Here is a 23,393-nt window from a genome sequence, read left to right on the forward strand (position 1 = left end):
ATCTAAGGTCCAACAGGTCATGATGTCATCAAACTCATAGAGATTGGCAAGAAACTGGTCACTTATTGCATCTGGTTCAACACCAGCATCTATTCTCATCTTGTCACTGGACCAAGCTAGGTCTTGACAAGACAATGAGGCTGACGATGTGCAATTCTCTCTCACTATAATCCAATTCACATGCAACTCACGTTTATCATCTTTCTATCACCAATTCACTGATTTATGCCAGGAAAGGATGGGACTTAGTAGAGAGCTCCATGGGAACCCTGCTGGAAATAGTCTTCTAGGTTGGAAAATGATGTTCAGAGACTTCCATGATTTCCCTCTTGCCTTTACTTAGCTGTCTGAGATATATTTCATCCAGGTCTGACAATGTATCCACTTTCAAACATGCTAAACCTCTTAATATTTATTCTCTGACCATCCAATTTTCCACACTCTCTTCCTTAACTACAATTTCTGCATCATCCCCATTTTTGTGTGGACGGATTGCAAAGTATTAACCCTAGGCTGCAGTCAAACTTGCCCTGCTTTTCCCTTCAAATTCTACCTGATGTTTCCTCGTTCAATTCATGCCATATCTAGTTTTAGTCACAAGGTGGCATAGTGATAGCAACAAAAAACTCTTGTCAATCTGTACATCAATAAATATTCACCTTATTTGTTTTCACCTAATTTTTCTGTGAAAGCCTAGATATAATTTTGAATATCTTTATTTTAAAGACCAGCCCTTTTGTCCCATCGAAGTAATTGAGACGTATGGAGAAATAAAACCTTGCCAAAATTCTTCCCTTCATCAGTATCACCAAATAGGTGATACTGCCGTCCGGTGGTAAGATTCCGGCCTTCATCTAGATCTGGCAGATAGGTACATTGCCAATTCTCAGGAAGAGAATGGGGCAGCACGGTGGCACAGTGGTTAGCACTGCTGCCTCATAGCTCCAGGGACCTGGGTTCGATTCCCGGCCTCAGGTCACTGTCTGTGTGGAGTCTGCATGTTCATCCCGTGTATGTGTGGGTTTCCTCCGGGTGCTCCGGTTTCCTCCCACAGTCCAAAGATGTGCGGACGGACAGTGACCCTGGCGCTGTGAGGCAGCAGTGCTAACCACCGTGCCGCTGTGCGTTCTCCGGTCTCGCATGCCCCACTACCGCAGTGAGAACAGTGAATCAGAGAACCCAGGAATCCCAGTCACGGGTGAGGTCGGAGAATTCTGGTCCGTTATGTTCTCTCAACCTCATTTTACTGAGCGTGGGGAAGCAGCAAAATTGGGCTGAATGGCCTCTTCCTGCACAGTCGGGATGCTATGGGTCGAACCATCAAAGATGTGTGGCTGAGGTAGATTAGCTAAATTGCCCCTTAGTGTCAGGGGTACTAGCATTCTGTCATCGCTTCAATCAGTTCCTGTAAGTAAAGACCAATATATTCCTGAAATTTCAAACATGTCCAAGTATTGACACATTCAAATGGATTGATCAGTGTTAGTGTTGAAGAATTAGCTAAATGAAAAACTAACTGCCTTCTTTGTGGGTTAACACTGCAATGGTAAAGGATAGTTTGTTTTTGTTTGTCCAATGGTGTGTTGGTTAAAGTTTTTTAAAAAAGTTTATTTATGAGTTACAAGTAGGCTTACATTAACACTGCAATGAAGTTACTGTGAAAATCTCCCCCGTCGCCACACTCCGGTGTCTGTTCGGGTACACTGAGGGTGAATTTAGCACGGCCAAATCACCTAACCTGCACATCTTTGGACTATGGGAGGAAACCCACGCAATGTGCAAACTCCACACAGACCAAATAGGTTTTCATATTCCAACTGTATAAAACTACACAATTTCTTTGATCCCCCTTTAACAAGTCTAAAGACCTTTTCAAAGACTAAATGTAACAACCATGGTTTTACAAGAGACAATGTTTTGATGAATGGTTATAACAGATGGAAACTTATCAGTTTTACTCTTAGAATCCCACCCTTTCCACCGGTGGGATCTTCTGTGCTTGCTGATGGTGACACCCCCTCCCCCAGTGCAGAGTTCCCCGGCAGTGGAGGGTGGCAAGCTACATAAAACCCTGTAGACGGAGTTTTATCAAAGCCCGTCATAATCTATTAAGTCTCCCCTTAACCTTCTGTGGTCCAAAAGAGAATGACCCCAGCTTCTCCAGATAACAGAAGTCCCTCACCCCTGGTATCATTCTAATAAAGCTCCTCTGCATCTTCTCCGAGGTTTTGTCATCCTATTTAACATGTGGTTTACAGAATTAGACACAATACTCCAGTTGAGGCTGAGCCAATGAATCATAATGGTTCATTATAACCTTTTATTGCACTTTTACTCAACGTCTCTGTTTTATCAAGCCCATAATCCAACATGCTTTCTCAACAGTCTTTTGAACATGTCTGATTCAAAGATTTGTGTATGTGTTTTAAAATTAATGATAGAAGAAAATATAGCTTTATAAGAAGTTACCAAAAGAAATCAGGCATATCATCCTATTAAAATGTAAAACAAAGGAGAAAGTTCAAATTAAAAGAATAACACCAGTAAATTAAATGTGAATTAGGCAGACAAATATTTGAATGACATCAGAAAAAAGCATACAGAAAGAAAAAGTAAAATACATATTAAAGTAGCAATAGTAAAGTTTAGACATACAAAATAGAGAACATCAAAGATAATTGAAATAGAAATGTAATGTAGAATAGATATTATAATGAGAGAAGTGAAAGAACCAGAATTAATGCAAAATAAAAGAGAGGGGGTTAGTCAAATGTTTCTTTTGCTCCTCTTTCTGCTGCTGCTCCTTGGATTCTTGCCTGTTCTGCGAGGTGCTTTTTCCCATATAATGATACGGTTGTCCATCATGCACATGCCATCACAAATCCTGAGCCGCTTGGTCGAGTACAGGAAGTCTCCTCCAGAGCAGTGCAGGCAGCAGATCAAAGAACAAAGAAAATTACAGCACAGGAATAGGCCCTTCAGTCCTCCAAGCCTGCACCGACTATGCTGCCCAACTGAACTAAAACTCCCTACCTTTGGGGACCGTATTACTCTATTCCCATCCTATTCATGTATTTGTCAAGACGCCCCTTAAAAGTTGCTATCATATCCACTTCCACTATCATCCCTGGCAACAAATTCCAGGCACCCACCACCCTCTGTGTAAAGGATCTGCCTCGTACATCTCCTTTAAACCTTGCCCCTCGCACCTTAAATCTGTGCCCCCTAGTAATTGACGCTTCCACCCTGGGAAAAAGCTCCTGACTATCCACTCTGTCCATGCCCCTTATAATCTTGTAGTCTTCTATCAGGTCGCCCTTCAACCTCCATCCTTCCAGTGAGAACAAGCCAAGTTTCTCGAAACTCTCCTCATAGCTAATGCCTTCCATACCAGGCAACATCCTGGTAAATCTTTTCTGTACCCTCTCCAAAGCCTCCAGATCCTTCTGGTAGTGTGGTGACCAGAATTGAACACTATATTCCAAGTGCGGCCTAACTAAGGTTCTATAAAGCTACAACATGACTTGCCAACTTTTAAACTCAATGCCCCGGCCAATGAAGGCAAGCATGCTGTGTGCTTTCCTGACCACCTTCTCCACCTGCGTTGCCACTTTCAGTGACCTGTGTACCTGTACACCCAGATCCCTCTGCCTATCAATACTCTTAAGGGTTCTGCCATTTACCATATATTTCCTATCTGTATTAGACCTTCCAAAATGCATTACCTCACATTTGTCCTGGATTAAACTCCATCTACCATCTCTCCGCCCAAGTCTCCAACTGATCTATATCCTGCTGTATCCTCTGATGGTCCTCATCACTATCCGCAAATCTACCACCTTTGTGTCGCCAGCAAACTTACTAATCAAACCAGTTACATTTTCCTCCAAATCATTTATATATATTACAAACAGCAAAGGTCCCAGCACTGATCCCTGAGGAATGCCACTTGTCACAGCCCTCCATTCAGAAACACACCCTTCCACTGCTACCCTCTGTCTTCTATGATTGAGCCAGTTCTGTATCCACCTTGCCAGCTCACCTCTGATCCTAAGCGGCTTCACCTTCTGCACCAGTCTGCCATGAGGGACCTTGTCAAAGGCCTTACTGAAGTCCATGTAGACAACATCCACTGCCTTACCCTCATCAATCATCTTTGTCACTTCCTCAAAAAACTCGATCTCGTGAGGAACGACCTCACCTTCACAAAACTATGTTGCCTCTCGCTAATATGTCCACTTATTTCCAAGTGGGAGTAAATCCTGTCTCAATAATAACCCTCCCCAATAATTTCCCTACCACTGACATCAGGCTCACCGGTCTGTAATTACCTGGATTATTCTTGCTACCCTTCTTAAACAAAAGAACAACATTGGCTATTCTCCAATACTCTGGGACCTCCCCTGTAAGAAGTTTAACAACACCAGGTTAAAGTCCAACAGGTTTATTTGGTAGCAAAAGCCACACAAGCTTTCGGAGCTTAGAGCTCCGAAAGCTTGTGTGGCTTTTGCTACCAAATAAACCTGTTGGACTTTAACCTGGTGTTGTTAAACTTCTTACTGTGTTTACCCCAGTCCAACGCCGGCATCTCCACATCATGACTACCTCCCCTGTAGCCAGTGAGGATACAAAGATTTCTCTCAAGGCCCCAGCAATTTCCTCCCTTGCTTCTTTCAGTATTCTTGGATATATCCCATCAGGCCCTGGGGACTTGTCTACCTTAATGTTTCTCAAGAACCCCAATACCTCCTCCTTTTTGCTCTCAACATGACTCAAACTATCTGCACACCCTTTCCCAGACTCATCATCCACCAAGTCCTTCTCTTTGGTGAATACTGATGCAAAGCATTCATTTAATACCTCGTCCATTTCCTCTGGCTCCACGCATAGATTCCTTCCCCTGTCCTTGAGTGGGCCAACCCTCTCCCTGGCTACCCTCTTGCTCTCTATATATGTATAAAAACTCTTTGATTTTCCTTAATCCTGCTGACCAATGACTTTTCATGACCCCTCTTAGCCCTCTTTACTCCTTGCTTAAGTTTCTTTCTACTTTCCTTGTATTCCACACTTGCTTCCTGTGTTCCCAGCCTCCTAGCTTTGACAAATGCTTCCTTTTTCTCTTTGACTAGGCTCATAATATCTCTCATTATCCAAGGCTCCCAAAACTTGCCATACTTATCCTTCATCCTTACAGGAATGTGCCAGTCCTGAATCCCTATCAACTTACACTTGAAAGCCTCCCACATGCCAAGTGTGGATTTGCCCTCAAACATCTGCCCCCAATCTACATTCTTCAGTTCCTGCCTAATATTGTTGTAATTAGCCTTCCCCCAATTTAGCAACTTTACTTGAGGACTTCACTTATCTTTATCCATCAGTACCTTAAAGCTTACTGAGTTGTGTCACTGTTCCCGAACTGCTCCCCTACTGAAAGGTCGACCACCTGGCCGGGCTCATTCCCCAATACCAGGTCCAGTATGGCCCCTTCCCTAGTTGGACTATCTGCATACTGCTTGAAGAAGCCCTCCTGGATGCTCCTTACAAACTCTGCCCCATCCTTGCTCCTAGCACTAAGTGAGTGCCAGTCAGTATAGGGGAAGTTAAAATCTCTCACCACAACAACCCTGTTATTTTTACATCTTGTATTGCTTTGTGAGCATGGACGGTGTTAGCTATAATATTCCCTGTGACAGCATGCCTCTCAGTTTATGTCTGCTGGAAATCGCTTAGGGCTGGGGGCCTGGACGGGGAAGAATTTATAAAATGCGTACAGGAAGGTTCTTTGGAACAATATGTTGACAGTCCAACTAGAGAGGGGGCTATACTGGACCTAGTACTGGGGAATGAGCCCGGTCAGGTCATCAAAGTTTCAGTAGGGGAACATGTGGCAAATAGTGACCACAATTCTGTAAACTTTCGGATAGTAATGGAAAAAGATGAGTGTTGTCCTATGGGTAAGGTGCTGAATTGGGGGAAGGCTAACTACAGCCGGATTAGGCAGGATTTGGTGGCTGTTGATTGGGAGAGGCTGTTCGAGGGTAAATCCACATCTGGCATGTGGGAGTCTTTTAAGGAGCAGTTGATAGGACTGCAGGACAGGCATGTGCCTGTAAAGAGGAAGGATAGGAAAGGTAGGATTCGGGAGCCGTGGATAACCAGTGAAATTGTGGGTCTAATCAAAAAGAAAAAAGAGGCATACATGAGGTCCAGGCAGCTAAAAACAGACGGAGCACTGGAGGAATACAGAGAAAGTAAAGAACTCAAACAGGGAGTTAGACGGGGTCACGAAATGTCTTTGGCAGACAGGATTATGCAGAATCCTAAGGCATTTTATACATACATTAGGAACAAGAGGGTTGTTAGGGAAAGAATTGGACCTCTCAGGGACAAAGGAGGGGAATTATGCTTAGAACCAAAGGAAGTAGGAGAGATCCTAAACGAATAGTGGGCGGCACGGTAGCACAGCACTGCTGCTTCACAGCTCCAGGGACCTGGGTTCAATTCCCGGCTTGGGTCACTGTCTGTGTGGAGTTTGCACATTCTCCTCGTGTCTGCGTGGGTTTCCTCCGGGTGCACCGATTTCCTCCCACAGTCCAAAGATGTGCGGGTTAGGTTGATTGGCCATGTGAAAATTGCCCCTTAGTGTCCTGAGATGCGTAGGTTAAAGGGATTAGTGGGTAAAATATGTAGGGATATGGGGGTAGAGCTTGGGTGGGATTCTGGTCGGTGCAGAATCGATGGGCCGAATGGCCTCTTTCTGTACTGTAGGGATTCTATGATTCAGGAAAAAGAATACTTTGCATCAGTATTCACAAAGGAGAGGGACATGTTGACTGGTAGTGTCTCAGAGAGATGTGTTGACCCATTAGAAAAAATCTCAATTGCAAGGGAGGAAGTGTTAGGTTTTTTAGGAAACATTAAGACAGACAAATCCCCAGGGCCACATGGCATCTATCCTAGACTCCTCAGGGAGGCAAGAGATGAAATTGCTGGGCCTCTAACAGAAAGCTTTGTCTCTTCACTGGACACAGGTGAGGTCGGTAAGAAGTCTCACAACACCAGGTTAAAGTCCAACAGGTTTATTTGGTAGCAAATACCATAAGCTTTTGGAGCACTGCTCCTTCGTCAGATGGAGTGGAAATGTGCTCTCAAACAGTGCAAACAGACAAAATCAAGTTGCAGAATACTGATTAGAATGCGAATCCTACAGCCAGCCAGGTCTTAAAGGTACAGACAATGCGGGTGGAGGGAACATTAAACACAGGTTAAAGAGATGTGTATTGTCTCCAGACAGAACAGCTAGTAAGATTCTGCAAGCCCAGGAGGCAAGCTGTGGGGGTTACTGATAATGTGACATAAATCCAACATGCCGGTTTAGGCCGTCCTCATGTGTGCGGAACTTGGCTATCAGTTTCTGCTCAGCGACTCTGCGCTGTCGTGTGTCGTGAAGGCCGCCTTGGAGAACACTTACCTGAAGATCCAAGGCTGAATGCCCGTGACTGCTGAAGTGCTCTCCCACAGGAAGAGAACAGTCTTGCCTGGTGATTGTCGAGCGGTGAACAGGTGAGGTCCCAGAGGATTGGAGGATAGCAAATGTTGTCCCGTTATTTAAGAAGAGTAGCAAGGATAACCCGGGTAATTATAGGTCAGTGAGCTTGACGTCCGTGGTAGGGAAATTGTTGGAGAAGATTCTTAGAGATAGGATATATGCGCATTTAGAACTGAATAATCTCATTAGCGATAGACAGCATGGTTTTGTACGAGGGAGGTCATGCCTCACAAATTTGGTTGAGTTTTTTGAGGAGGTGACAAAAACGATTGACGCGGGAAGGGCCGTGGATGTCGTCTATATGGATTTTAGTGAAGCGTTTGACAAGGTCCCTCATGGCAGGCTGGTGCAAAAGGTTAAAGCTCACGGGATAAAAGGTGAGCTAGCTAGATGGGTGGAGAACTGGCTTAGCCATAGAAGACAGAGGGTAACAGTGGAGGGGTCTTTTTCCGGTTGGAGGTCTGTGACTAGTGGTGTTCCGCAGGGCTCTGTACTGGGACCTCTGCTGTTTGTGATATATATAAATGATTTGGAGGAAGATGTAGCTGGTGTGATCAGTAAGTTTGCGCACGACACAAAGATTGCTGGAGTTGCGGATAGTGATGAACATTGTCAGAGAATACAGCAGGATATAGATAGGCTGGAACATTGGGCAGAGAAATGGCAGATGGAATTTAATCCAGATAAATGCGAAGTGATGCATTTCGGTAGATCTAATGTAAGGGGGAGCTATACAATAAATGGCAGAACCATCAGGAGTACAGACACACAGAGGGACCTGGGTGTACAAGTCCACAGATCCTTAAAGGTGGCAGCATAGGTGGAGAGGGTGGTGAAGAAGGCATATGGCATGCTTGCCTTTATTGGACGGGGCATAGAATATAAAAGTTGGCATATGATGTTGCAGCTGTGTAGAACGTTGGTTAGGCCACATTTGGAATACTGCGTCCAGTTCTGGTCGCCACACTACCAGAAGGACGTGGAGGCTTTGGAGAGAGCACAGAAAAGGTTTGCCAGGATGTTGCCTGGTATGGAGGGTCTTAGTTATGAGGAGAGATTGGGTAAACTGGGGTTGTTCTCCCTGGAAAGACGGAGGATGAGGGGCGACCTAATAGAGGTGTATAAAATTATGAAGGGCATAGATAGGGTGAACAGTGGGAAGCTTTTTCCCAGGTCGGAGGTGATGAACACAAGGGGTCACGGGTTCAAGGTGAGGGGGGCAAGTTTCAACACAGATGTCAGGGGGACGTATTTTACACAGAGGGTGGTGGGGGCCTGGAATGCACTCCCAAGCAAGGTGATTGAGGCGGACACGCTAGGATCGTTTAAGACTTATCTAGATAGCCACATGAACAGACTGGGAATAGAGGGATACAAACGCATGTTGGGCACATGAGCGGTTCAGGCTTGGAGGGCCGAAAGGCCTGTTCCTGTGCTATATTGTTCTTTGTTCTTTCTTTGCTGTGCAAGTGCACACGAGTTCATGAGCCATGAGCGATTTGCTCAATATCCACACTGTGATTTGCTGTGGTGATTTAAATAGAGGGATGCTGCAGAATGAATGAATGATGACTATTTCCAGGATACTGGGGATTGACCTGGATGACGCATGTGTCTGTGGTCACACACCAGTTGCACACTGATAGACTGGAATCTCTTTTGGTTCAGAAAATGGCAGAGTTGGCATGAAATGCATGCAAGGCAATGAGTGCAGTTAATGGCGCTCTACACCAACAGTAAGCCTAAAATCCATGTAAATCCCCTGAGCTCACTCTGCCTATCTCTCTTTTGTTGGAGTTCAGAAGAATGTGGAGGGATTGCATAAAAACTTACAAAATTTGAACAGGAGTAGAAAGGGTAGATGCAGGAACATTGTTCCCAATGGTCAGGGTGTACAGAACGAGGGGTCATTGTCATAAGTGGTAAACAGACCTTTAAGGACTGAGATGAGGAGAAATTTCTTCAATCAGAGAGTGGTAAGCTCATGGAATTCACTACCACAAAAAGCAATTGAGGCCAAAATATTGTATGCTTTCAAGAAGGAGTTAGATATAGTCCTTGGGGCGAAAGGAACACAAGAACATAAGAAATAGGAGCAGGAGTAGGCCATCTAGCCCCTCGAGCCTGCCCCGCCATTCAATAAGATCATGGCTGATCTGATAGTGGTTTAGTTCCACTTACCCGCCCACTCCCCATAACTCTTAATTCCCTTATTGATCAGAAATCTATCTACCTGTGACTTAAACATAGTTAACGAGGTAGCCTCCACTGCTTCAATGGGCAGAGAATTCTAGAGATTCACTACCCTCTGAGAGAAGCAGTTCCTCCTCAACTCTGTTCTAAACTGACTCCCCCTTATTTTGAGGCTGTGTCCTCTAGTTCTTGTTTCCTTTCTAAGTGGAAAGGATCTCTCTGCCTCTACCCTGTCTAGCCCCTTCATTATCTTATATGTCTCTATAAGATCTCCCCTCAGCCTTCTAAACTCCAATGAGTACAGGCCCAATCTACTCAATCTCTCCTCATAAGCTAACCCCCTCATCTCCGGTATCAACCTGGTGAACCTTCTCTGTACTCCCTCCAAGGCCAATATATCCTTCCACAAATAAGGGGACCAAAATTGCACACAGTACTCTAGTTGCGGCCTCACCAGTACCTTGTACAATTGCAGCAAGACCTCCCTGCTTTTATACTCTATTCCCTTCGCGATAAAGGCCAACATTCCATTTGCCTTCTTGATCACCTGCTGCACCTGCAAACTGAGTTTTTGTGATTCATGCACAAGGACCCCCAGGTCCCTCTGCACAGTAGCATGTTGTAATTTTTCACCATTTAAATAATAGTCCATTTTACTATTATTCCTTCCAAAGTGGATAACCTCACACTTACCAACGTTATACTCCATCTGCCAGATCCTCGCCCACTCACTTAGCCTATCCAAATCTCTCTGCAGACTTTCCACATCCTCCACGCAATTTACTTTCCCACTCATCTTTGTGTCATCCCTACACTCGGTCCCCTCCTCCAGATCGTCTATGTATATGGTAAACAGTTAAGGCCCCAGCACCGATCCCTACAGCACGCCACTAGTCATCAACTGCCAACCAGAAAAGCACCCATTTATTCCAACTCTCTGCTTCCTGTTAGGTAGCCAATCCTCAATCCACGCTAACACTTTACCCCCAACTCCGTGTACCTTTATCTTCTGCAGCAACCTTTTGTGAGGCACCTTATCGAACGCCTTCTGGAAATCTAAAAACACCACATCCACCGGTTTCCCTCTGTCAACTGCACTCGTTACATCTTCATAAAAATCCAGTAAATTCGTCAAACACTACTTTCCCTTCATGAATCCATGCTGCGTCTGCTTGATCGAACCATTTTTTTCCAGGCGTCCTGCTATTTCTTCTTAAATGATGGATTCCAGCAATTTCCCAACTACAGACGTTAAGCTAACCGGCCTGTAGTTACCCGCCTTTTGTCTACCTCCTTTTTTAAACAGTGGCGTCACATTAGCTGTTTTCCAATCAGCCGGCACTTCCCCAGAGTCCAGCGAATTTTGATAAATTACAACCAACGCATCTGCTATTACTTCTGCCATTTCTTTCAGTACCCTGGGATGCGTTCCATCCGGGCCCGGGGACTTCTCTACCTTTAGTCCCATTAGCCTACCTAGCACTACCTCTTTAGTAATAGTAATCGTTTTAAGGACCTCACCCCCTACAGTCCCACGACCGTCAATTTTCGGTAAGTCTTTTGTGTCCTCTAAGGGATCAAAGAATATGGGGGAAGGCAGGATCAGACTATTGAGTTGGATGATCAGCCATGCTCATACTGAATGGCAGGTTTGAAGGGTCTAATGGCCCCCTCCTGCTCCTGTTTTCTATGTTTCTCTTTGTATAGAAAGCCTCAGTGACCTCCCGAATCAACAGTGTACCATAAACAGACTGATATTGTTTGTATCTGCAGCGGGTAAGAGCAAGATGTATCAAGGTTCAGAGCCACAGTCACCTTGATAGCCACAAGCAACGTAGTCCATATGCCCCTCTGAAGTTGGAGTTGTGGCTTCATGAATAGTCAAATTTCAGTCACAACTTCTTTAGAAGGGCAGATGCCTCAAGCATTGGTTATCACTGAACTTCAGGCAAGAGAGTTGCTCCCTTAACACCCACTACCCTCTATGGATATGACCTTCTCCTTGCTCTCCATGGCCTTTCTTCAATCTCCCAGTCATGCTGAATTCCAACAGGAAGTCCTACCAGACCGCCCATATCTACATGTAACTACTTTCAGTACAAGCCATTAAGTCATCAAAAACACACTTCAGCACCAGTCAATCTGCAGTCCTATTGATATAAGCATCAAAAAGCTCCCAAAATACATAGTACTGTACCAGCAGCCAGGAGCGTAACCCAGTAGTAGCATGATTCCTGAATAGTGCTTGTGGGAGGGGTGGAATCTTTAACACCGTTTAACCCGACCTTGTTCAGCTAGGCACGATTAAAAGGTGTAGGCTGAATTGTGGAGCTCAAAGAATGCCAGGATCTAAATGAAATCAGCGTTGCACACTGATGTTTATTATAACCAATTTGCTCTTTGTGCTGGTCATCATTTGCGTCCCACAAATCCTTTCCCCCAGATGGCGTCTTGCAACTTCACATTGGAATTGCGCATGTGTATCATGGATGCGATTTTCCAACTTGAAGAAGCCTTGTAGTGTAACGGGCATTACAGAATCTGATTTCTCCTCCCCATTACCCCAACAATTTTCAGCATGGTATTCTCAATTGTCGAAGGAGTCCAGATATTTTCTAAAATTAAATTCCATTCATATGGTGCTCCTCTTACAGAGCACTTCAAACTTCTGAATCACAGGTTTAGAAAAAATTGTAGGCAGTAACAACTGATAATAATACAACAAAAGTGATAAAAGAAGCAAGTAGTGTGGTAAGTTAACATCAGGCTATAAGGATATGACACGGTCTATTGACCAAAGAAAAGTTCTCTACATTAATGCATGCAGCATAAGAAGTATTGCAAGTGAATTAAACCAGAAAATTCAGCTTAAAGGGCATGATGTAATGGCCATTACTGACACCTGGCTTGTAGCTTGATATGAGTAGGAGATATCGATTTGAGGTTGTGAAGTTTTTGAAAGGATATGAAAATTGGAAAAGCAGGAAGAGTTGCAATATTGAACAAGGACGCATTAACACAAGAGTATAAGAAATAGGAGCAGAAGTAGACCATATGGCCCACTGAATCCGCACCGTCATTCAATGTGATCACAGCTGACTTTGGGCTTCAACTCCGTTTTTATGCCACTCTCCATATCCCTTAATTCCCTGAAAGACCAAAATCTGTCCACTCCACCCAGCCGTAAATGTATTCAATGATGGAACATTCACAGCCCTCTGGTGTAGGGAATTCCAAAGATTCTCAACTCTTTAATTAAAGCATCAGGAAGAAGGGAATGGGTAAGAGTGGACAGACAGTAAAAAGACAATGAATAGAATTGAAGAATAGAAAAAGATGTAAAAGTATAAAACTAAAAGAAACTACAAATAAAATTATAAAACTAAAATATGCAGGCAAAAGATATTCTGGGCTTTGGGAGAAATATAAAGAACAACAAAGGGGAACATTGGACGATGGGAATATGAGAGAAGTCCTACAAGGGATATCAGGGGCAAGACTGTGGTCCCTTAATTACAGACGCGGGTAATAGTGTAATTGGAAATCAGGAAGTGAAAGTCTTACTAAGGAGCAACCTTTTAACTGTATTCACATGTATTCACACAGTACAGGTAAAGTACGAGAAATGCAAGGAAATATATTAATGCAGTAGATCTGCCTTAACGTACTTGGGTATATCACAACTTCACAGCATTACTAGAAGCCATCAATATCAGATAATCAACAAGAAATCCAGTAGGTAATTCAGAAAAAAACTTCTTTACTCAAAGGGTGGTATGAAGGTGGAACTCACTACAACAGGGAGAGGTTGGAGTGAATAGTATAGATGCAATTAAGGGGAAACTAGACAGGCATAGGAATTAAAAAAGAATAGATAGTTATGATGGTAGATTTAAATGAGAAAAGACGAGAGAGGCTTGAGTGGGGTATAAACACCAGCACGGACTCCAAAGATGTGCAGGTTAGGTTGATTGGCCATGTTAAAAATTGCCCCTTAGTGTCCTGGGATGCGTAGGTTGGAGAGATTAGCGAGTAAATATGTAGAGATATGGGGGTAGGGCCTGGGTGGGATTGTGGTCGGTGCAGACTCGATGGGCCGAATGGCCTCCTTCTGCACTGTAGGGTTTCTATGATTTCTATGACTGCTTGGGCCAAATGGCCTGTTTCAGTGATGACTTGTTACTGTGTTGGATATTCCATGTAATCTTAAGTAATCCTATTTCACATCTCAAATTACTTCTGTATGGTGTCACAAGATGTCATTTTCTAAAATTATCCAATTTTATTCCTGAATGTCTAAACAGTTTTGCAACCTGAACATCATTAACTTCTGACACAAATAGAAATGTAGTTGACAAGAGTTACATAAATATAATACCAAGTCAGATAAAAAGTTAAAAAAAACACAAGGAACTATTCACTACCTGTTGGAGTGATACTCCGGAGATTTATTTTCCCTTCTAGGCCTCAAAGTTGGGGATCATGTCAGCACAATAAGTCACATCATTAACAAGGTCCTTAAGACATCAATTCTTGTCCCTAAATGGCTCCAGCAAGATTAACTTGCAGAAGTGGTGTAAATCTGACAATGACCTTCAACACGGAGCTTCATGACAAGCGGGTAATTTGTTCTGGATTTGAGGAACTTGCAAAGTGTCCGAACTCATGGCTCATCTCTTCTTCACCCCCAAAGTGCTGATTTTTTCTAATCAAACTTAATAATACAAGTGCTGTTAATGTGTCATTTTTTCCCTGCAATTTCCGGTCCACGAAACTAATATTCTAGTGCTTCACCTGCTTTATTTCACCTCACTTACTGCGATTTTGCCAAGGTCGATGCCATAGTTGAGTGCTTTCCAAGCACACTGCTTGTAGTTGATTCTCCACGGTTCCTCAAGGCGCTCTTGCATACACTCGCCTTTCTCTCCCTTGATTCCATCCCTTCCTGGAATCCCTGGGGTTCCTGGGATACCATTCGTACCGGGATTACCCTCCCGGCCAGGAACCCCTGGTGAACCTCGTACACAGATATCATTATACTGCATTAAAGAGAGAGAACAAACACCATCAGTTTCAATCAAATTTTACTGTTCAAATGGAACTGAAGTGACCCATTCCAATAGATAGAGCATGGAACCATAACCATTTCATTCCTGTTCTAATTCACCACAAGTACTGCTATGAGTTCTCGTTGCGTTTAGGTTCCCTGATGTTGGTAATCATTACACTGGAAAGCTCAGAACTCTTTATCTTTAACTTGCCGTGCTGCTTTGTACACAAGAAGGACTTGTTTGAAATAAAAACAGAAAATACTAGAAAATCTCAGCAGGTTTGACAGCATCTGTGGGGAGAGAATAGAGCCAACATTTCGAGTCTGGATGACCCCTTGTCAGAGTTAAGGGCAAAGAAAATTAGGCAAAATTTATACAATGAGGAAGGGTGGTGGGACTGTAATTGGATAAAGGAAATGTAAATGATGCGGAAGAAGGCTGAGAAAGGTGCTAAAGTTGTCCATTAAGTAATCAGAATGTGTGAATGGCAAAACAGAGGTCCAGATTGTAAAGGGACCGCCTGAAGAATGTGGCAGTTGTCCTGAAAGGGGGTTGGGGGGGAGGTCAAGATGGAGAGCGAGAATGAAGTGGAAAATGGAAGAAAGAAAAATGATAAAATTGGATGAATGAGATGAAAAGAAGAAATAAAATAAATGGAAATGGGGTGAAGGTGGAGGGAGGAGTTCATGCTCTTCCAGTTTGCAATGTTCTAGTGAACCCCAGTGCAAACTGGAAGAACAGCACTTCATCTTCCAATTGGGCAGTTTGCAGCCTTCTGGACTGAACATACAGTTTAACAACGTCAGAGCATTAACACTCCCCTCCATCTCACTCATCCATTCTTATCAACCTATCTTACTTCAATTTTTTCACTTCTTCATTATCGCTCTCCATCTTGCTCCCCCACCCCACCCATGTTTCTGAGCAACTGCCACATTCCTCAGGCAGTCCCTTTACAATCTGTACCTCCCCCACCTCCCCCACTCTCATAGTGTAAATCTCTTCTGATTTTCTTTGCTCTTAGCTGTGACGAAGGTCATTTCGACTCGAAACATCGGCTCTATTCTCCCTCCACAGATGCTGTCAAACCTGCTGAGATTTTCCAGCATTTTCTGTTTTTGTTTCAGATTCCAGCATCCGCGGTATTTTACTTTCATCTTAATGACTAGTTTGAATTGGTTCTGTTACTCATCACATCAGCCTCCACTGTGAAAAGTCACCCACTGAAACATTTAGGCGGCACGGTAGCACAGTGGTTAGCACTGCTGCTTCACAGCTCCAGGGACCTGGGTTCGAATCCCGGCTCGGGTCACTGTCTGTGTGGAGTTTGCACATTCTCCCTGTGTCTGCGTGGGTTTCCTCCGGGTGCTCCGGTTTCCTCCCACAGTCCAAAGATGTGCAAGTTAGGTTGATTGGCCATTCTAAATTGCCCCTTAGTGTCCCGGGATGCATAGGCTAGAGGGGTTAGTGGGTAAAATACGGAGGGATATGTGGATAGGGCCTGAGTGGGATTGTGGTTGGTGCAGACTCGATGGGCCGAATGGCCTCTTTCTGCACTGTAGGATTCTATGATCTATGATTTGCACATATTAGTTCTTAGCTAATTAGTTCCCAGCTCTTTACAGATAGTTACAGAGAATCCAACAATGACTTTATTGAATACAAAGGATGCTGCAAAAAGAAGTGAGACTGGAAGGGTAGAGAGGGCTGTGAGTAGTGAGGGAAACAAGGAAGTAGGTGGAGATCGTCTTGGAGCACAGGCTCCAGATTCGGGAGTAAAGAGTCCACATAAAATGGCAACTTGAGGGGTGGTGATGAAGAAGTTAAAAGAGGACAAGGTCAGTAAATTCAGAGGAGAAAGGGCAAGATGAGCTGATGAATATGATGAGTAAACCACTCAGTGCAGAACCCGAGGGGGGAAAAAGAGGAAGATATCTGTTAGAAATTTATAAGCAGGTAATGGTTTAGATTGAAAAGGATAGGCAAGGGGGTCGGGGGGGGCGTGAAACAAAATGAGGTGCACAAAGGAGAAATTGACAGTATGAGAGAGTTTAAAATAACATGGAAAGAGAGGGCCAATATGGAGGAGAGAGTGAGAAAACGCTGGGAAATCTCAGCAGGTCTGGCAGCATCTGCAAGGAGAGAAAAGAGCTGACGTTTCGAGTCCAGATGACCTTTTACAAAGGGTCTCTTTTGGTTTCAGATTCCAGCATCCGCAGTAATTTGCTTTTATTAAGGAGGGGAGAGAATGTACAGGAGCCAACACGGGTTGCTCCAGATGTACAGCAGAGGTGAGTAGTGGCCTAATATTTATGCTTATTAAATAAACACTTGAGCACAGAGGGATTACAAATATTGTTTTAAGTTACCCAAGTGACTACATGCTCACACTCTGGCTGGAATTCTCTGGCCATTCACACCCGATCATGGCTACCAGCAAGAAAGGAGAATTTGGCACTCAGCCAAATCTTCATTAACTGCAGCGTGACCAGATAATCCCAGCTGCGGGCGAGGTAGGAGAATCCAGCCCATTGTTTCTATATTCATACTTGAGCTACTGATCATGTGGACATGAAAGTGGTTAGCACTGCTGCCTCACAGCACCAGGGACCCGGGTTCAATTCCGGCCTCAGGTGACTGTCTGTGTGGAGTTTGCATGTTCTCCCCGTGTCTGCATGGGTTTTCTCCGGGTGCTCCGGTGTTTCCTCCCACAGTCGAAAGGTGTGCTGGTTAGGTTGATTGGCCATGCTAAATTGCGCCTTAGTGTCAGGGGGATTAGCAGGGTAAATACCTGGAGTTACAGGGATAGGGCCTGGGTGGGATTGTTGTCGTCGGTACAGGCTTGATGGGCTGAATAGTCTCCTTCTGCACTGTAGGGATTCTATGATGTGATTTTATGAAACCAGAAAACTGTGCCAACACCAAGGCAGGAACAGTATTTTTTATATTTGCTTCACAGCACAATTTCCACTGGTTCCCATGTGTTTATTGAGCTTCAGCAATGTTTCAAATAAATAAGGTCCTAAGGTTTTCTCAAAGTGAGTTGCAGTGATCTTGCACCCTCAGAAAAATAATAGTATCTAAAGCAGGGACTCTCAACAGTTTGGTATCTGAGGCCTTCCTCCCATGTTATAAAAATTACACAGACCCCTTGTACACAGTACCTTTTTGTATCAAAACTAATTGTACAACTAAATATATATCTATTATTATCATTGCTCTACTCATTTAATGTGGAACTTGTTGCTGGTGCTAAACAATAATCCTGTCATGACAATGGTAATTGCGGCCAAGAGATTGGGTTCCTTAACATTGCCAGTGCCTCGGAAGCCTTGAAATGAGATAATGACAGCCAGAGCACTTCCAGCCACCACTGGCATAGCCCACCCTGACTGATGGGGTGCTAGTGTGGGCATTCCAAGCACTTCCCAAAAACACACTCAAAGGGCGGATTGTGATGTGAATCTATCTCTATTTGCTACTTTGGTACAGTATGTAACATCTTGCACTGTGCAGATCCATTCATTCTCATAATCACCCCCTGCTGCATTCAGCTGAATGAGGGACTGTATTCCTGCTCCCCCCCCACCCTGCCACCTATACCAACCCAAACCAGAGCTATTTAAAGGAATAGCCATTCAACTTGCAGACAAGATGCTTTTGGCTTCCATTTGCAAGTATAGTGTTTGTGTAAATGATGTGTTGTGTTCCTGGAGGAGCACTGCTCACATTTTGGACCTTCAAGAGAATGTTGCTGGACCCTGACAAGGAGGTCAGAGGAGTTTTCTGCCCTCTCAGAGAAAGCCTACTTCAGTAACGGGGGCGATAGTCCCTCTTGGGCTGCATCACGATGAAGAAATGGAACATCAGTACCAGAGAGGGGAAGAAATGCTCAGCGGAAGGAGAGCTCTCAAAAATAGGCCCTATCTGTAGCACTTAGAATCCCTACAGTACAGAAAGAGGCCATTCGGCCCATCGAGTCTGCACCGACCACAATCCCACCCAGGCCCTACGCCCATATCCCTACATATTTCCCCACTAATCCCTCTAACCTACGCATCTCAGGACACTAAGGGCAATTTTAGCATGGGGGCCAATCAACCTAACCCGCACATCTTTGGACTGTGGGAGGAAACCGGAGCACCCGGAGGAAACCCACACAGACACGAGGAGAATGTGCAAACTCCACACAGACAGTGACGCAAGCCGGGGATCGAACCCAGGTCTCTGGAGCTGTGAAGCAGCAGTGCTAACCACTGTGCTACCGTGCCGTAGTTCTCCTATCTCCACCTCAGCCTGGAAAAGTGTGTGAGGCACCTGAATTTCACCAAGGGTACAGTGATTGAACTGTGTCCCCTCTCGACTACAGTTGCACAGCAATGTAAGAATGGTACGGCTAGTGGTTGTGAAGCTCATCAACACCCTCAATTTTTACACCAGTGGATCCTTCTAGACGGGAGTAGGTGAGATTTAAAGTTTAAACTTTATTTATTAGTGTCATAAGTAGGCTTACATTTACACTGCAGTGAAGTTACTGTGAAAATCCCCCAGTCGACACACTCCGGGTACACTGAGGGAGAATTTAGCATGACAAATCCACCTAACCAGCATGTCTTTCAGACTGTGAGAGGAAACCGGAGCACCCGGAAGAAATTCACACAGACAAGGGGAGAATGTGTAGACTCCGCACAGACAGTGACCCAAGCTGGGAATTGAACCCGGGTCCCTGGGTTCAGCAACAACTCACGGTTCACTGACCATCGCTGCATCAGGGAGGTCATAAAGGCCCTGTACAGGAGAGGGGACTTCATCATCTTCTCACTGAGCAGAGAAGCAGGACGAACAAAAGATTTACCAGGCTGGCTTTCCAATGGTGCAGAGTTCATTGACTGTGCACATATAGTGCTGAATCTTACCAACTTAAAACATTTTCCAATGGTGGGTTCCACACCTGCTCACTTCTGCAGTTATCCTCTGGTACAATCTTATGGCAGGTAGCCACTTAAGAGGCTACCTTCATGCTCACCATCCAAATGAGAATGATAAGCGGGATCCCAAGACAGGGGCCTGCAACACTGCAGCTCCATTGGATGGGCACTACAGAGACAGAAAAGGTTTGTTTATGGCTGTGTGGTCTCTTTATTGGGCCAGTGTGAGGAGGCTCCAGATGGTGTTCCAGCTTGCCGCAGGAGGTTGGGGCGGAAAGCAAGAGATCCATGTTCACACCATCTCCAACGTCTTACACTTCATGCCTGAGGTCAGGATGAGAGATGGGTGGGATTTGAGAAGAGCCATAAAGCAGGAACATATCATAGAACCATAGAAAATTACAGCTCAGAAACAGGCCTTTTGGCCCTTCTTGTCTGTGCCGAACGATTTTATGCCTAGTCCCACTGACCTGCACTTGGACCATATCCCTCCACACCCCTCTCATCCATGAACCCATCCAAGTTTTTCTTAAGTTTACCACTTTATCCAGCAGCTCATTCCACACTCCCACCACACTCTGCGTGAAGAAGCCCCCCTAATATTCCCTTTAAACTTTTCTCCTTTCACCCTTAACCCATGTCCTCTGGTTTTTTTCTCCCCTAGCCTCAGTGGATCACCCTGGATTTGGATGCAATGGTCTGAGCTACAACCAGCCCCATGATGGGCAGCAGTAACTCCTCCATTAGCCCAAGTGATCCAGGTGTGCCAATCACATTGCTGCTGTTCTTTTCCCAGTGGTTGTTGGCTACTTTATCCTCCAAGAGATAGGCAGGAATTTCAGAATGTGTTGCCATGTGTTTGGGTGATGTGCCTGCCATAGCTGTATTGTTGAAACAATGTGGAAGGCACAAGAGGTAGGCATGAGGCTGGCATTATTGCAAGTTATGTAAGGGTGAGGAAGGCTATCTCAATTACTTTAGTACACTCTAAAATAACTGTTTAATCTATCCTGCTGGGGCACTTCCAAGAGGCTCTCCCACTTCACTTGCTGATAAATACATGACACTACTTCTTCATAATTCTGTACAAAAGTATTAAAAATAATCATTTGTGTTCAGTAGGCAATGTCACATGGCAAAAAGTCAAAGAACAAGAACATGCAATCTCACTCATTCAGATCTCCAAACTCTTCTGTAAGCATTGAAAACAAGACAATGAGAATCCTGGAAATGTGTGACACCATTTCACACAGAATTATCACTCCAGCAACCTGGGGAAGGTGGTACTAACTGCCAATGCTGTCACCCTCAGTGCCATAAAAACGTACCATCCTCAGTCAGGGAGGCAAGGGAACACACTATACATCTTCCCTTTTGTTCCTTGTTCAATTTGGGTACCAGCTTCTCACCTTCATAAAGCCACACTTGTTCAGCTAACCCATCACAATATTCTCTCCAACTCAGCATTTTACATGATGGCTACCAGCTCCTCTTACAGTAATTAGTTACATTCACAATCCTAAAATCTCTTCACCCGCTTTGAACTCCCAAGTTATTTACTTCACCTCTCCCATATCACTTGGCATTCACTCCTTAACTACCCTCATTCACTCTACCCTCTTGCAGGAAGATAACTGCCAAAGATAACTGCCAAACTGCTAGCGAGGAGAGGAATAGGGAGAGAGAGCAGTTGAACACGTGGCTACAGGAATGGTGCAGGAGGGAAGGATTCAGATACCTGGATAATTGGGGCTCATCTGGGGTAGGTGGGACCTCTACAAACGGGATGGTCTTCACCTGGACCAGAGGGGTACCAATATCCTGGGGGGGAAATTTGCTAATGCTCTTCGGGAGGGTTTAAACTAATTCAGCAGGGGGATGGGAACCTGGATTGTTGCTCCAGTATACAGGAGGATGTGAGTAGTGAGGTCATGAATAAGGTTTCAAGGTCGCAGGAGTGTACCGGCAGGCAGGAAGGTGTTTTGAAGTGTGTCTACTACAACGCCAGGAGCATCTGGAATAAGGTGGGTGAACTTGCAGCATGGGTTGGTACCTGGGACTTCGATGTTGTAGCCATTTCGGAGGCATGGATAGAGCAGGGACAGGAATGGTTGTTGCAGGTTCCGTGGTTTAGATGTTTCAGTAAGATCAGGGAAGGTGGTAAAAGAGGGGGAGGTGTGGCATTGTTAGTAAAGGACAGCATTATGGTGGCAAAAAGGACGTTTGATGAGGATTCGTCTACTGAGGTAGTTTGGGCTGAGGTTAGAAACAGGAAAGGAGAGGTCACCCTGTTGGGAGTTTTCTATAGGTCTCCGAAAAGTTCCAGAGATGTAGAGGAAAGGATTGCAAAGATGATTCTGGATAGGAGCGGAAGTAACAGGGTAGTTGTTATGGGGGACTTTAACTTTACAAACATTGACTGGAAACGCTATAGTCCGAGTACTTTAGAGGGGTCAGTTTTTGTCCAATGTGTGCAGGAGGGTTTCCTGACACAGTATGTAGATAGGCCAACAAGAGGCGAGGCCACATTGGATTTGGTACTGGGTAATGAACCAGGCCAGGTGTTAGATTTGGAGGTAGGTGAGCACTTTGGTGATAGTGACCACAATTCGGTTACGTTTACTTTAGCGATGGAAAAAGATAGGTATATACCTCAGGGCAAGAGTTATAGCTGGGGGAAAGGAAATTATGATGCGATTAGGCGAGATTTAGGATGCATAGGATGGGGAAGAAATCTGCAGGGGATGGGCACAATTGAAATGTGGAGCTTGTTCAAGGAACAACTACTGCGTGTCCTTGAGAAGTATGTACCTGTCAGACAGGGAGAGAGTGGTCGAGCGAGGGAACCGTGGTTTACGAAAGAAGTTGAATCTCTTGTGAAGAGGAAGAAGGAGACTTATGTAAAGATGAGACGTGAAGGCTCAGTTAGGGCACTTGAGAATTACAAGTCAGCCACGACCTAAAGAGAGAGTTAAGAAGAGCCAGGAGGGGACATGAGAAGTCTTTGGCAGGTAGGATCAAGGAAAACCCTAAAGCTTTCTATAGGTATGTCAGGAATGAAAGAATGACTAGGGTAAGATTAGGGCCAGTCAAGGACAGTAGTGGGAAGTTGTGCGTGGAGTCCGAAGAGATAGGAGAGGCGCTAAATGAATATTTTTCATCAGTATTCACGCAGGAAAAGACAATGTTGTCGAAGAGAATACTGAGATACAGGCTATTAGACTAGACGGAATTGAGGTTCATAAAGAGGAGGTGTTAGCAATTCTGGAAAGTGTGAAAATAGATAAGTCCCCTGGGCCAGATGGGATTTATCCTAGGATTCTCTGGGAAGCTAGGGAGGAGATTGCAGAGCCTTTGGCTTTGATCTTTATGTCATCATTGTCTACAGGAATAGTGCCAGAAGACTGGAGGATAGCAAACGTTGTCCCCATGTTCAAGAAGGGGAGCAGAGACAGCCCTGGTAATTATAGACCAGTGAGCCTTACTTCTGTTGTGGGCAAAGTTTTGGAAAGGATTATAAGAGATAGGATTTATTATCATCTAGAAAGGAACAATTTGATTAGGGATAGTCAATTGGGTTTTGTGAAGGGTAGGTCGTGCCTCACAAACCTTATTGAGTTCTTTGAGAAGGTGACCAAAGAGGTGGATGAGGGTAAAGCAGTTGATGTGGTG

The 23,393-nt window shown here is 44.6% G+C and overlaps 2 protein-coding genes across 2 annotated transcripts in view; both read right to left on the reverse strand.

Moving 5' to 3' along the window:
- LOC144495898 (frizzled-6-like) overlaps positions 1 to 23,393 on the reverse strand; it is a 459,271-nt gene that overhangs the window by 362,325 nt on the left and 73,553 nt on the right. The gene's annotated exons all lie outside the window — the stretch shown is intronic.
- The window catches only part of LOC144495902 (collagen triple helix repeat-containing protein 1-like), a 59,501-nt gene that overhangs the window by 13,694 nt on the left and 22,414 nt on the right, over positions 1 to 23,393 (reverse strand). Inside the window, exon 2 of the mRNA XM_078216697.1 lies at positions 14,560 to 14,781. Within this exon, the coding sequence (XP_078072823.1) occupies positions 14,560 to 14,781 (222 nt within the window). The remainder of the gene's footprint in view (positions 1 to 14,559; positions 14,782 to 23,393) is intronic.

Source organism: Mustelus asterias, chromosome 7 (assembly GCF_964213995.1).
Source record: "Mustelus asterias chromosome 7, sMusAst1.hap1.1, whole genome shotgun sequence".
Taxonomy (NCBI): domain Eukaryota; kingdom Metazoa; phylum Chordata; class Chondrichthyes; order Carcharhiniformes; family Triakidae; genus Mustelus; species Mustelus asterias.